The sequence below is a fragment of the Capricornis sumatraensis genome, chromosome 13, assembly GCF_032405125.1.
Source record: "Capricornis sumatraensis isolate serow.1 chromosome 13, serow.2, whole genome shotgun sequence".
Classification (NCBI taxonomy): domain Eukaryota; kingdom Metazoa; phylum Chordata; class Mammalia; order Artiodactyla; family Bovidae; genus Capricornis; species Capricornis sumatraensis.
The window spans coordinates 20,488,512-20,504,960 of NC_091081.1; the positions used below are offsets into that span (position 1 = coordinate 20,488,512).

General features: G+C 40.5%; 1 protein-coding gene across 1 annotated transcript in view; it reads right to left on the reverse strand.

Moving 5' to 3' along the window:
• SLC35F1 (solute carrier family 35 member F1) overlaps window positions 1–16,449 on the reverse strand; it is a 407,884-nt gene that overhangs the window by 144,114 nt on the left and 247,321 nt on the right. Inside the window, exon 2 of the mRNA XM_068985430.1 lies at window positions 15,135–15,310. Coding sequence (XP_068841531.1) covers window positions 15,135–15,310 — 176 coding nt within the window. The remainder of the gene's footprint in view (window positions 1–15,134; window positions 15,311–16,449) is intronic.

The window sequence follows — 16,449 nt, forward strand, 5'->3', positions numbered from 1 at the left end:
ATTGCAGACTTAATGAATGAAATTAAGCAAGGAATTAATACATGAAAGAGGAATTAAGTGACTCAGGAATGTAAGATAAATTTAGATATTGTTGTTGTTCAGTTGTTCAATGGTTTCTGACTGTGACCCCATGAACTACAGCACGGCAGGCTTCCTTGTCCTTCACTATCTCCCAGAGTTTGCTCAAATTCATGTCCATTGAGTCGACGATGCCATCCAACCATCTCATTCTCTGTTGCCCCCTTCTCCTTTTGCCTTCAATCTTTCCCAGCATCAGGGTCTTTTCCAATGAGTCAGCTCTTTGCATCAGGTGGCCAAAGTACTGGAGTTTCAGCTTCAGCATTAGTCCTTCCCATGAATATTCAGGGTTGATTTCCCATAGGATTGACCAGTTTGATCTCATTGCTGTCCAAGGAACTCTCTGGAGTCTTCTCCAGCATCACAATTCAAAAGCATCAATTCTTCAGCACTCAGCCTTCTTTATGGTCCAACTCCCACATGACAGTTGAATAGATGCAGTCAGGTCAGAGTGTTCTAAAAGTTTTTGTATAAAGTAATCATGGGCAGAACTAAAACTATAAACCTCTGTAGGCTGGGGAAAGTCCACCTCCTTGGCTTGTACACCCTGTTCATTCCTTCAGTTAAGAGGTACTGAGTATAGGAACTACTATCACTGACTTTCCCATCAGGAATCTAAATCAGTTAATGTATCTGATGCCAAAACAAGAGAAATCAGGGACTGAGACCTATTAGGTTTCCATATAGTAAATAACTTAGTTTTGAACAGTACTGAGGCTTCTGTATTTATGCCACTTATATAAGCTCTGCCTACACATCCTCTGTGAAAAAGAAGTTACCAAGTTCCTTAACTTTATTTTTAGAAGTCGAGTTCTTTGCTTGCTCCTGAATGATCTAACTTAGTTTCTTTTAGCCTGACAAAAGTTTAAAATCAATAGTTTGCTTAAAGCTGTGCTAAAATGGTACGAGTTGAACACAGCACAGCTGGAAACTGCGACCTCAGTAAATGACATTCACTAAGCCCAAAGCTGAAATTGCTTGTAGGCATAGAACCTGCTGCTTTGAATTTGGTGAGGGCCCCCAGTCGTCCATTGAGTTTGTCTGCTGTGCGTTCTTCCTGCTGAAAGATGGCCGAGCAATGGCTCCAGGGTCCGTGATAGCCTCCCCGCTTCTGAGCTGAAAAACGACACACTGGCGGCCACTTCTCTGGCTGTGCAGCCCTCAATTGCTTTGTGCTCTCTGGGTATTTTGCAATTCTTTTTCATCTTGTATTACTTTTATTTTTTCCGATCTCCACCCTGATTTTATTTTTCAACTTAGAAATAATATTCTTACTCTGTCAAAAAACTGGGAGAGACGTTCCTTTTAGTGAGCGCATATGAGGAAAATTCTTTTCCCTGCAGTACTTCATTAGTAAGACTAGATCTCTGCTTACAGATTTCTCACTATGGTTTCCCTTGAAATGCTCTTTAAAGGGTTGTATTGCTCACTGATTAGTCCACATCACTCACAGAGCTTTGGCATTTTTACTATAAAAGAGTGACCCAACTCTCTCCCTGGGAATGCCTACTCTTGTAACGATAGGGTCTGCTGAAGCATGTACAGCCTTTGCTCTAAGAAGTGATTCCTTGATGGAAATTATCAGGGATAGAAATGCCATCTTCTCCTGGTTTTGGCCAAATCCCACTGTTATTTCCACTAGCCAGTATGTGCCTCGGTCAAACAGCCCAAATGGGAATGTAATTTTCTCAGCTGCTTTTTGCTTTGCTTTCTGTACGTGCATTCAATTAGCTGCAGTTCACAAATGCATTCTATGTGTGTTATGGAAGAAAAAAACATTGGAAAAAATGTAGTCAACTTGGTTTACAACATACTTGATCTTGATTGGTGTCCTTGTGCTCTGAGCCTTTTCTTGAACAAAGGATAGGTACTTGGAGTGGTTGGTTATACGCAGACGTGGCATAAACATAATCTGGATCTTCTCTGTAGGGTCTGAATTTGTAATGACAGTCTTGCCTCAGTCCAGTGAATGGGGAGGAGGATAATAATATTCTCCTCCCCATTGCCTCCAATTTGTCTATCATTTTTGACTGTGCGAGAAGGAAAGTGCTGGGTGAAAAGAGGAACAGGAGAAGAGATAGGAAACACACAGGAAAACCACTGGAAGAGAAAAGGTGGGAAGTGATTCTATCCTGAGATTTCACAGGCATATTCAAAGCTCTAGAATAAAATATGCACTCATTTCTGGGGCAAGCATCTGCCAAGGGAATTGTCTTTTCAGCTCTTTCCTTTGGCAACCCTCCCACTCCTTCCAATCTCTCATAGTTTGGACCATTTGATTGCAGTTATGCCTCAGAGTGAAGCGGGGGCTCTGGCTCCTTCTAAGCAGACTCTGGGTGTCCATGGTCTCTCTCAATGTGTCTTCCTCAAGCGGTAGGAGCCCTGCTCTACATGCTGGGGGAGGAGGACTTGGGCTCAGGCATTTTAGAATTAGTCCTGCCCCAGTGTAATAATTATATCAATGAATTCCCTCACTCACAATGGACACCATAGGGGTAAGAAAGTATCTAAAATGTCTTTCTTTTTGGATCCTTCTATGAATCATACCAGTGCCTGCTCTGACATCCAGTGACAAGTTAAGCACAACGTAAGTGGTGGGGATATGACTGATGAATTTCAGGGTCCTCATGATAGAACAGATTCAAATTAAGGGGTACATGTGTAAAATCCAACTTTCTGGGGAGGAAATTAGTCATTTATTAAGCAAATCTAATACCAGTGATGGCAGATTATATTCGTTGAATGCTTTCTCTATGTCTGACACTGTGCTAGAAATTTCCCACATGTATGACCTCATTTGGTCCACACAGAAACTGAAAGCAGCTGCTATTATTATCCCAACTTATGAAAGGAAGAAATACAATACAGGCAAGTTAAACCAGGATGACTCAATGATTCTTGAATTTTGATTGAACTGAGAAACAGAAAAAGTCTAGATCATAATTGTCTAAAGTTAGAGTTAGATTTAGTGAACTTAATAATTTCTGAATATGATTCTTAAAGGGAGACTTTTTCTTAGACATGACTAATTAGGCAATTAAAGGTAAAAGAATGTAATATTCATGCTCTTTCATACAAGGAAGTGTCAAACAGTAAAAAAATTGGCAAAAATATAAACTCTGATCATTTTTTTCTCTTATTTAGAAGTCATTTTCTTTATGTTTTTCCTCTTATAGGTCACTGAAGGGGCTGAGTCACTCCAACTTGTAGTTAGAACCCACCATTTGCAAGAATCACATATAAATTTGGTGAGTTACATATTCTTCCTGGTTCTCAAAAATTGAGAAGTGGAAACCAATGAAATCAGACACTCGAAAAATGCACGGACAGGGAACTCTGATCTAAAGATAATCAAAAGGCAATTCTACTCCTGGGAAAGAAAAAAGAAAAGTCCCGTTCATTGTTTTATTTTCTACCCCCTGCAAATTTCCTGCAGCCGACTGCAATAGTGTCTGCAAGATGGCTAACCGCTGAGTCTTTGATTTAATGAAAACTTTGGGAAAGCAATTCAATTCACTGCAGGGACTGCTTTGTTCTTCCATTATGATTCTTTTTTAATGAGAAAGATGATTGTAAGGATAAACTCTATTCCTCTGAATTTTTACACTAATTACATACAAAGCACTATTTTGGCAGAAGGGGACTTATCTCCTTGAGGCAATATAGTTATCATCTTGTAACCACCCTTCAGTCTCCCACAAGAATGCTGGAGCTTCGTGCCAGGAATGAGTATCGCTCTGTGCCAGCTCGCAGCATGGAGAGATGAACGCTTAAAGATTTCCAGAATTAACAGTCAACACAGACTCTGAATAAAACAGGGAGACAATCCCTCGCTCCCAACTCATACACTGTTTGGAAGCGAAGAAGCAGAAGGGTATCTGTTAATGAAGTGTTTGACATGAGGAATGAGGGAGGGCCTTGCATATGCATGTCATTTTCCTTTCATCTAGAAGTCACTGATCGTGCTAAGTCATATTGAAAGTTCTGGCTAACATATCACTTTATTTGAGAGTCAGCCACTTTCACACAAATAGGACATGCACTCTTAGGTACTGTAAGTTTGATGAAGACTGTGGGAGACTTGATTCAATGCAGACTGCCCCTGTAAGCACTGCGTATGTATGAAATATATGTACTTTTACACTAGTTAATGGATTGTGAGCTTGATAAATAATAATTCGTGTCCCACTAGCAAGTTCTTTAGAGTAGGTACGTTTTCTGGAGTAGGGGGGACACTACTCATTCTTGCAGTCTAAAAGCATGCCACAATGAAGGAGGACATTTTGATGGCCTTTCCTAATATCCATAAGTGAGGGAAAAGCTACCCAGTGGGAACTCGAGCCCAGTGATGTGCAATTTCATCACGGCAGCCATGGGGTGAGAGTAGGCGGTCAATTCTGTCTCTTTTTTTCCCCCACTTTGGTCAGGTATATTAAAGTATAATTTATATGTGATAAAATTCACTCCTTTTGGTGTATAATTTGAAGAGCTCTGACAAACATATATAGTCATGTAACCTCTAAGCAATGAAGACATATAGAACACTTGCATTACCTCCAAAGTTCTCTTGTATCCCTTTGCAGTCAATCATCCCCACCCCCTGGTTCCTCACTCCAGCAATCATTGATCTATTTCCCGACCTTATAGTTTTGCCTTTTCCAGAGCTTTGCATTACTATGCATCCTGTAGTTATACAATGTATATGGTCCCATGTCTGCCTTCTTGCTTGTAGCATAATACTTTTGAGATTAATACACATCATTGCATGTATCAATAACATTGTCCTTCTATGGCAGAGTTATACTCTACTGTGGGAATTTACCACAGTTTTTATCCTTTCACGAGCTGATGAGCCCTTGGGTGGTTTACAGTTTTAGCTTATGAATAATAACTGCAGTGGACATTTGCACATAATATTTGTGGATATTATGTTTTCAGTTCTCTTGGAAGAACATGAGTGACGGGTCATATGGTAAGTGGGTATTTAACTTTATAAGAAAGCATCAAGCCATTTTCCAAACTGTCCATATCACTTTGCACTTCCAGCAGCAGTATATGAGAGTTCCCGCTGCTTCACATACTGAGGAGCCATTTTGCTAAAGCTGGATTTTTATTTTCTCCTGTGATTTTCACTATTTCCCAGCATGGTTTGCAGAGGAGCCCCCACCCGTATCCCCTGCCCCACCTTCTCTTCTCCCTTCCCAATCAACATAAGTAAAATTCCCAGGGAGTATCCACTAAGGTTCATTTCAAAAGTCATTGAAATACAGCCTTTCTACACTATGAGGGCTAAGACTCTCCAACATGTAAACATGAATACAACCTGCCAATGAAGAGAAATGGAGGTTTGCCAAGTAGTTTCCCACAAGGAAGGTGATTTAAGAGGCTCCAGCGAGTATTACCTCACTAGACTTAGGTAAGTGACAGTAATATTTCCCTCAGAACTCACAAGGGAGTTATAATTCAGTATGTACATTTGCCAAGTCCTTCCTTATCCAGCTCTCTAAGAATCCCTTCTCCTCTGTGATTTAGTCAAAGTTACCCACAGAAGCGGAAACTGAACAAGCTATGTATGAGCAGAACTCAGGCTTCTATATACAGATGGCCAAGAAGCACATGAATGTCATGTTTAATATCACCTCACACTGGTCAGAATGGCCATAATCAAAAAGTCTACAAACAATAAATGCTGGAGAGGATGTAGAAAAAAGGGAACTTTCTTACACTGTTGGTGGGAATGTAAATTGATACAGCTACTATGGAGAACAGCATGTAGGTTCCTTAAAATACAAAAAAAGACCTATCATATGATCCAGCAATCCCACTCGTAGGCATATATCTAGAGAAAACCATAATTTGAAAAGATACATGCACCCCAATGTTTGCTGCGGCACTATTTACAATAGCCAGGACCTGGAAGCAATGAAAATGGCCATCAACAGAGGGATGGATAAAGAAGATGTGGTGCATAGATACAAAGGACTACTAGTCATAAGAAAGAATAATGTCATTGACAGCAACATGGATGAATCTAGAGATTATCATACTAAGTTAAGTAAGTCAGACAAAGACAAATATCATATGATATCACTTACATGTAGAATCTAAAAAAAAAAAAAAGCAACAATACAATGAACTTATTCACAAAACAGAAACAGACTCACAAACTCTGAAAACAAATTTATGGTTACCAAAATGGAAACATGGGGGCAAGGATAAACTGGAAGGCTGGGATCAACAAATACATACAACTATGTATAAAATAGATAATCAACAAGGACCTACTGTATAGCACAGGGGACTCTACTCAATATTCTGTGATAACCTATATGGGAAAATAATCTGAAAATGAATGGATATATATATGTGTGTGAGGAGAAAGGGACAACAGAGGATGAGATGGTTGGATGGCATCACCGACTCAATGGACATGGGTTTGAGTAAACTCCGGGAGTTAGTGATGGACAGAGGCCTGGCGTGCCTCAGTCCATGGGGTCACAAAGTCACTCAGTTGTGTCCAACTCTTTGTGACCCCATGGACTGAGGCACGCCAGGCCTCCATGTCCATCACCAACTCCTGGAGTTTACTCAAACTCATGTCCATTGAGTCAGTGATGCCATCCAACCATCTCATCCTCTGTTGTCCCTTTCTCCCCCTGTCAATCATCTTTCCCAGCATCAGGGTCTTTTCAAATAAGTCAGATCTTCGCATCAGGTGGCCAAAATATTGGAGTTTCAGCTTCAACATCAGTCCTTCCAATGAATATTCAGGACTGATTTCCTTTAGAACGGACTCTTTGGGTCTCCTTGCTGTCCAAGGGACATTTAAGAGTCTTCTCCAGCACCACAGTTCAAAAGCATCAATTCTTTGGCGCTCAGCTTTCTTTATAGTCCAACTCTCACATCCATACATGACTACTAGAAAAACCATAACTTTGACTAGATGGACCTTTGTTAGCAAAGTAATGTCTCTGCTTTTTAATATGCTGCCGAGGTTCAGTTCAGTTCAGTCACTCCGTCGTGTCCAACTCTTTGCGACCCCATGAACCACAGTACACCAGGCCTCCCTGTCCATCACCAACTCCCAGAGTTTACCCAAACTCAAGTCCATTGAGTTGGTGATGCCATCTAGCCATCTCATCCTCTGTCGTCCCCTTCTCACCCTGCCTTCAATCTTTCCCAACATCAGGGTCTTTTCAAAAGAGTCAGTTCTTCGCATCAAGTGGCCAAAATATTGGAGTTTCTGCTCAACATCAGTCCTTCCAATGAACACCCAGGACTAATTTCCGTTAGGATGGACTGCTTGGATCTTCTTGCAGTCCAAGGGACTCTCAAGAGTCTTCTCCAGCACCACAGTTCAAAAGTATCAATTCTCCTGAACTCAGCTTTCTTTATAGTCCAACTCTCACATCCATACATGATTACTGGAAAAACCATAGCCTTGACTAGATGGACCTTTGTTGACAAAGTAATGTCTCTGCTTTTTAATATGCTGTCTAGATTGGTCATAACTTTTCTTCCAAGGAGTAAGCGTCTTTTAATTTCATTGCTGCAGTCACCATCTGCAGTGATTTTGGAGTCCCCAAAAATAAAGTCTGTCACTGTTTCCATTGTTTCCCCATCTATTTTCCATGAAGAGATATATATAACTTTGCCATACAACGGAAACTAATACAACATTGTAAATCAACTATACTCTCGTATAAAACAAAAATTTTAAAATAAGAATTCAGGCTTCCCCTCTGAGAAAATCCTGGATCCCACTTTACCTCTTTTTCCTGCTCTGTCCTGTGTCTTGGACTTCCTATGGTAAGCACCAAAGAAAATTCCAACAAAGGCAAGGGGCAAAGGTTCACAGAGGCAGAGCTGTACAAACAGAAGTGGGGAGGGTGAGATCTTTGGGGGACTCTAGCTATGAAACGCTGGACACCTAAGTTCAACAGATGTTGTTGGGGTTTCCATAGAGGCCTATATTATTTTGTATGAAGTTCTACATTTCTTCTAATTAGACAGGTATTTTTAATTTTGCAACATTGGTAATTGAGAAATTAGCTTACGTAATTATAAGATGTGTAGTGTTTCTGCAGGGAGCACATATGAGGCCTGTCTCACATTGGAAGAGGCAACTATCATCTTCCAGTTAGTGGAAAATGAGAATGGAACTAATTAGTGGAACTTCTGAGAATGTTCTTATAGGGACTAGACTACTGGGCCATGAGTTGCATGTAGCTGTTGTGTATAGACAAGACTGTCATCTTTAAATATTTCTCTCACCAATCTGGCTACCTCAGTGCTTGTTGTCGCCCAGTCGCTAAGTCCTACCTGACTCTCTGATTCTGTGGACTGCAGCATGCCAGGCTTCTCTGTCCTCAGCTATCTCCTAGAGTCTGCTCAAATTCATGTCCATTGAGTCAGGATGCTATCTAACTATCTTATCCTCTGTTGCCCCTTTCTCCCTTTGCCTTCAATCTTTCCCAGCATCAGGGTCTTTTCTAATGAGTCATCACATCAGTACTCTGGAAGGAAAAAGAAGATAGTGGGTAGAGGGGACCAGGAGAGGGTGAGTGCTCCATAGGCCTGAGCCAAATTCATTTCATCAGCCTCTCCACTGACAACGAAATTAGAACCTAGACTTCCAGGATTTCTGTCTTACGGTATTTAGTGTTCAAACCAAGAGTATTTCTCTTGAAGAACATGGCATGAATTTACATTTCTCTATTCTCTTTGGAAAAATTCAGACTACACACAGTGATATATTTGAGTGTGCTGTTAGTACTATTAGTAACTTGCTTCATTTTTCACACTCACACAAAGAAATATATAAAAGATTCAACAAATATTTTAATGTCTATGTAAGAATTTGCTAGAATTCACTAAATACTCATCAAACTGTTTCTAGCTGCAAGCTTGTCTTTTATTCAGAACTAGAAGAGCTTATAAAAACCTCTCTCAGTGAAAAAGCAAAACTTGCAGAACCAGTCACCAGGAATATCTCTAATGATGCCCAATAGTGGCAAACTTTCTTCTCTTTCCAGGGTCTGTATCCAAAATGAAGCAGGCACTTCTGGTTCTATTCATGTTTTCATTACAGATACCCATTATTTCCCCATCATCATGACTTGAAGAGGAAACTAAGGGATGAAAATGTTTTATTTTCACCCTCAACATCCTGCTTTTGCCTCGCAATCCTTACCTCCCTCATCACTGAGCAGCTTGTTGATGGGAAAACAAAAAGAAATTGGAGAGGAAAGAACTCAGAAAAATCGGCAGAAGAAAAGGAAGAAGAAAGTATTGACTATTTTAAAATGTTATGCTTTATATAGATAACCAACAAGGACCTACTGTATAGCACACAGAACTCTGCTCAATGTTATATGACAGCATGATAGGAGAGGGGTTTGGCGGAGAATGGATAAATGTGTATGTATGGCTGAATCCCTTCACTGTTCACCTGAAACTATCATGGCATTCTTAATTGGTTACACCCCAACACAAAACGAAAAGTCTAAAAGCTGAAAAAAAATTTGTGTGGTTTATATATATTCAGAAGTTAAAAACTGCCAAGAGAAGAATCGTGGATATCTATTGTTTAAGAACTACTGAAAGTGATTCTGGGAGGAAGCAGGATTCGTATAATAATTGATAAAAGAAGCTTATGGGAAAAGTTTGATGACATAATTTTTCTTCAGAAGAAATGTATCTTATTTCACCTTTGTTTTAAAAGTTGGTCATGTTTCTAGCTTCTACATCACAAATGCAAGAACTACATGGTCTTTAGTTGTTCAAATGTGTGTGTTTAGTTGCTAAGTTATGTCCAACTCTATGACCCCATCGACTGTAGCTTGCCAGGCTGCTCCGTCCATGGGATTTCCCAGGCAAGCATACTGGAGCGGGTAGCTATTTCCTTCTCCAGGGGATCTTCCCCACCTAGGGGTTGAATCTGCGTCCCCTGCATTGGCAGGGAGATTCTTTTCTGCAGAACCACCAGGGAAGAAGTCCTTAGTTGTTCACAGTCTGCTTTTTGTGTTTTTTGTTTCCTGATTTCAGCTAATATTACATGGAATTTTAAGAAAAAAGGATACATGAGGAAGAGGCTTCAAATCCATAAGTTTTGGCAGCACTACACTTTCTTAGTCATTTACCTGTGAGCTAATATACACATAGTTCTCTGCCCCTGGTTCTTGGCATAGAGCTCCTCAAACCCTTGCAATTTCCTAAGTGATAAGAGCACTAGCGGCCTTCCCTGGTGGCTCAGTTGGTAACAAATCCGCCTGCAACACAGGTGACCCTGGTTCGATTCCTGGGTTGGGAAGATCCCCTGGAGAAGGGATAAGCTACCCACTCCAGTATTCTTGGGCTTCCCTGGTGGCTCAGCTGGTAAAGAATCCACCTGCATTTAGAAAGACTTGGGTTTGATCCCTGGGTTGGGGAGATCCCCTGGAGGAGGGCATGGTAACCCACTCCAGTATTCTTGCCTGGAGAATCCCAATGGATAGAGGGGCCTGGTGGACTGCAGTCCATGGGGTTGCAAAGAGTTGGACACTACTGCACAATTAAGCACACATGCAAGAGCACTAGGAACACATTTTGTTCTCTTTGGTCTTTGACCCTTGCTCCTAACACAGAGTTACAATTTCCAGGGAGACAGGAATTTTTGTCTTCTAATGAGCTGACTCTTGGTGGGCTCCTAGATGGGGCTGGTCACCAGAAATACCAAGCTATGATGAGAAAACTGGACTCTTCAGCCCTGCCTTCCCATTTTCCACAAAGAGGAGAGGGGCTGGAAACGAGGTTAATGATCATGTCTACCTATTGAAGCTTCCATAAAAATTCCAAAAGCATGCAGTTTGGAGAATGCTGGGGTTGGTGAACATATGACATGGAGGTTCTTAGACAGCTGTGCTAGGAGACACACCCCCTTCCACATACCTTGCCCTACTCACTTCTTCCATCCAAAAATACATCATATCCTTTTGTAATAAACTAGTAAACATTAAGTAAGCTGTTTTCTTGAGTCCTGTGAGACACTCTAGCAAATTAACTAAATCCAAGGAGGGTTGGTGGCAACTTCTGACCTATAGCAGGTAGGGCAGAAGCACCAGTAATAACATCCATCCATCTCTCGACAGAACTGTCAAAACTGAGTTATGTTGTAAGACACTCAGCTGGTGCCACAGAACTGCAGGGTGTGGGAAAGCCCCACACATCTGGTGTCAGAAGAACTATAGTGTGAGAGTAAAGGAGAAAGACAAGAGGAAGAATACATTTCCCTTTACAGTTCCTAAAGCCCCACCTTGCCCATATAGCCTGTGTTTGGATTTCAGGCATTACTTCAATCAACGGGTACATTTTAATTGTCTGAGTAGCTTCCCTCAAGTGGTTACAGCTAACTAAGTGATAGTTATCTAAATTTTATCTAAATTCTCAAATTTGATACCATCTTATTAAAACTAGTTTTTTGAAGTACATTTTTTCTACAGTGCTGTATTAATGAGGCTCTTTATGATAAACAACAAGATGTTTAAAAATTTTAGAACCATCTGGAATAAAAACAAAACAACAACCTAGCGCCAATAAAAGAAGGGCTAGCTTTAAAACCTGTTCTACAATACACAATTTTAGGAGGATGGTCTTTATAGGAATCAATTTTCGGTTTTCTACAAATTTTGTAGGAATCAATTAATAATCAGGGGCAAATTCAAAGCTCTAGCTTGAACTGGAGTTACACTGAAACTTATACTACAGTCTGTTGCTTCAGAGTCTTTGATCATAGGTTCAATGCAAATTTGATGAAAAGAATTCACTTTAACTTAGAAGTCAAATTTCTATAAGATTTTGTAATGACATGGCCCTTAATGCTCTTGAAAGGCTTCTTGCATTTATCACATTGTGTTTACATGTGACAATCATACATTTTATGATTAAACTGATAAAGAAAGATTGTTAGTTCTTGAGTCTAACCTCTTGCTGTTATGTGGCCTAAGGTGGTATCAAATGAACTGAGTGCCCCTGTAGGATCAGTGACGTCTGTGCTGGAAGAATTGAGAAGGCTGCATCTTGTTCAACCCTAACCTGCAGCCCTCCCAGGAGATTAGTCAGGGAGCACCGGGAATGGAGGAGGAAACGTGGCCAAGACAGTGGTTCCCTCACACACACCCTTTCCACCCTCTCCTCTTTGCTCTGTTCATCCCCTCTCACATCTTGAGGTGCATAATGAAAGAGTTTATTATGTTGCTAGAACACAGCACTGAATCAGCCTATACGAAATTAATGTAATTACTATGTTGATTTCCAGATGTTAGCTTAATGCCAGTCTATTAAAACTTCTAAAGATGAAGCTTAAAACAAACAAACATTCTGAGTAAACACCCAAATGAAGACATGCCAGCAAGTTTAGTGATAATCTGAGGCCATGGCAGATATCTCTGGATAGGGCATTTTAGAAATTGATTCTCTCCATCATCAACCATAATGACAGAAAGTTCTCAGGTCCTTTTCAGTCTTTTTCTTCCAGAGAGCCTCTGAATTCCTTGCTGCTTCTAGCCCCTGGCCTCTTTCCAGTCATCCCTCTGCCCTGCCCCCATGCCCATCCACTCTCGGCACCACGTACAGCCATATCCTCTTGACCTCACTGCTGTGCGTCACTGGACCTCTCACCCAGGGCTGGTTTCTTATCCAGGGTTTTGAAGTTCAAGGGGAAAAACGCTCCTTTTGCTCAAACATGTCTCCCTCCCCTCTTCCTTCCTCCCCTGGACTCCACATGGGTGGGCAGGGTGGGCCATGAAGGTACCCAGCCTGGCCTCAGAGGGACCCTACTCTTCCTAATTCTGTAGCCTACACCAGGTTCCTGATGCCAGGGCAGCCTCCGATTTCTCACTGATAAACTTTCAGATAATAACTCCTATTTCCTTGGTTTGAAGGAATAAAAGAGGTAATTCACATACATAGTGGCTGCTACTGCTGCTGCTGCTAAATCGCTTCAGTCGTGTCCGACTCTGTGTGACCCCAGAGGCGGCAGCCCACCAGGCTTCCCCATCCCTGGGATTCTCCAAGCAAGAACACTGGAGTGGGTTGCCATTTCCTTCTCCTGGCACATTATAAAGTCTCGATAAAATGTATTAACTTTGGGCCTTTTTCTACAGTTAATTTTTTTTTTTAAGTTTTTCTGTCTCTACCTGTAACTGTGAAATTATTCTGTTTCTTAGAATGACTTACTTTTATTTTTTTCCCTGATGAGAGTTTTTGTTAAATCTCTGGGCTCCTGGAAAGCAAGAGTGACAAGAACCTGAAAACTAATTGCAGTTCCTCATCTTATAGTCTAGAGCAAGGGATCCCCACTCTCTGGGATCCAATGCCTGACAGTCTGAGGTGGAGTTGATGTAACAACAGAAATAAAGTGCACAATAAATGTAATGCACCTGAATCATCCCCAAACTATTCCCCCACTCTGGTCCATGGAAAAATTGTCTTCCATGAAACCATTAGTCCCTGGTGCCAAAAGGTTGGGGACTGCTGGCAGACTGGTTCTAAAAATCTCCAGAGAACATGAATTGACCACTTCCATGAGATTTTGTTGTTGTTGTTATATCAGAATGTTGCAAATTTGTTCTTTGATCTTACTATTTTTAATTATAATCTTTGTACTGGGCTAAAATAATTCTATCCTTTAATAATTATAAATTATCATTCAAGTTTTCATTAAATTATTTTTAAGTTGAACTGCATAGCTCTCTCTTCTTGATATGATCAAATGATACTTTCTTCGTATTGACAGTCTCTCAGAAGCAAATTTCTTATTATACACCTCCTCCACTTTCTCATTTTCTGGAGTCCTTTCCTGGATTGAAGCAACTGTTTACATAATGCACTTGTAGAGTTCAAAATCATTGGCTTCCAAATCATACTGAGGAAATGTAGCTGAGACTCAGTGTCTTAACTTTCATAGCCTGAAGTTTTGTTTGAAATTTTATTCTTTAATTAGGTTTACCCATGTCGAATTTTAAAAAACAAACACCAATAACACCAATTTTTGAGAAGTAAATGAAATTAGCTTCTCCAATACCTTAGACAATCCCAAGTTAAACTGGAAGTCAGTCCTAACTTGTTCATTTGTACTCTTCTTCTAAGATGAAATCTAGTCCTGGCCAAATCATTATAAATAAGCAATATTATTCTGGATGACAATCCAAATAAGGAAATGTAAAAATACAATGCTGAAATATGATTTGTGGCAAAGTTTCAAAAAAGTATGACTGTTAGGATTACTGTATATAGCTATTCATGTGTCTTTATTCATTATTAAGGTATATAATTATCTTCAAACCTATTATGGTTACTTTTCAATGCATATTTTATAGTCGATAGCTACAGCTAATAATAGCAACATTATTGGCTATTTCTGGGCCATAGATAAGAGTGTTTATACCAGATTCAATGGTATAATCATGTGTCTCTGAAATATACCTTCCAGAGATATACCACAAGGATTTCAACTGCAACTGCCCTTTTATAAGTTTTTCTGCATGAAGTCTTGAAGGATTTGTTCCATTGCCTTAGCTATTTTAAGTTTAGACAGAACATCTCACATGACTACCACAGCTGTTTTTTCTTTCTTTTCCCCTTTGTTATTACTAGAGTTGTTTGTGTTTACTATTTTTATCTTCCTTTCCCAAAGACATATATTTGTCTGCAATCCCCTTGGATTTCTCAGGGCTAGCAAGTATTAGGGACAGCTTCATCAGGACTGTTTCAGGTTCCAGGGAAGCTGTCTATTTAGATTCACTGAGGGGCACAAGAAACGCTAACAGGAATTCAAGTAGTAAGCAACTGCACTTTTCGGCCTACACATGCATTTCTTACTTCCCACTGAGTTCACATAATTCATGCTTCTTTGTAATTTGTTCATTCATTTTGTTTGCTTTATTATCACAAAACAGAACAGGGAGGTTTGGAGTTTTGAATTGTCTTATGATGCTGTAAGTGAAAAAAGTTAATCTGGTCATAGCTCATCACTCTTCAAGATACTGGTAAAAAAGAAACGGGTTTGGCATGCTTACCTTGTCTGACAGCTAGTGTGGTGGTATAGACCAAGAAGAGAAGAATGTAATTGAGGAAACTCTGGAAGACTGGTGTATTGGCATGGAAATCTTCTGACAGGTACTTGCTGGTCAAGCTAATTCCACAAATAAGGAGGGATAACACCTGGCCTAGAGCCACAGAGATTAACATCTCCCTGAGAAATAAAGAGAAACATAGTAAAGATCAGCAGAAAGTCCAATAGAACAATCACTTTGGAACAAATTTTCCAATAGAAAATTTACTGAGTACTCACGCCACTCACTAGGCTACATGCAATAAACAGTGATTCTTTTAATTCATCACAGCAATCCTACTGGGAAGGTGCAGTTATTACTGGGCTTGTGCAAAGGAAGGGGGCTTCCAGGTGGTACTAGTGGTGAAGAACCTGCCAGCCAATGCAGGAGACATACAAGACACTGGTTGGATCCCTGGGTTGGGAAGATCCTGTGGAAGGGCACGTGGCAACCCACTCCAGTATTCTTACCCTAAGAATCCCATGGACACAAGAGCCTGGTGGGCTACAGTCCATTGGGTCGCAAAGAGTGAGACACGTCTAGAGTGACTTAGCAGGCATGTAGAGGAAGAAACCAAAATTTAGAAGGGTTAAGGAATTTGCTTACAGTCACATAATTAGTGACAAAGTTGAGAGTTGAGACCAAATCTCTCCAAGTGTTCCTGGCTTCTTCCCACGTCCCCTAGAGCTCTAGGGGAAGTTAACATTTTCCTGTTGCCACCATGGCATGAACAAATTGTTCAGAAACCTGAGAGAGAACCCAGATATTGACCAGGAGGGACCATATTCCAACTTTGTCCTAAGATTCTCATATCGAAAAGGGGAGACTCTTCTCTTTCACAGACTGAAATCTTGGCTCCAGGAACACTTAGAAGAAAGGGCTATACAAACCCCTGAAAATCTAGGAGTATCTCCTCTCCATTCCCAGATTTTGAATCTCAGTTAGGTCTAATGAACACTAATAAGCACTAGCCTCTGCTCTCCTCTGCTCAAGTCACAGTTGCTAATATATTACAACTCTTATTCATAGAGGAAATTTAGTAACTGAGGTGGTGTGGTAAGAGATTTCAAATTTTATAAATATTTTCCATGGCATTTTTACAGGCACTGACCGTAAAGACTTCTGTAGTTGAGATTACCAGCAAGAGTCAAAGAGTTCACTTTGCGCACAAATAAAATGCTCCTGTGGGCTCTGTGGTCACATACACCTGTATCCCCTGACACAGGATGAACCCCTGGCTTCAGCAAAGCAGACTTCTGCTCTCGCCAAGAGTCTCATC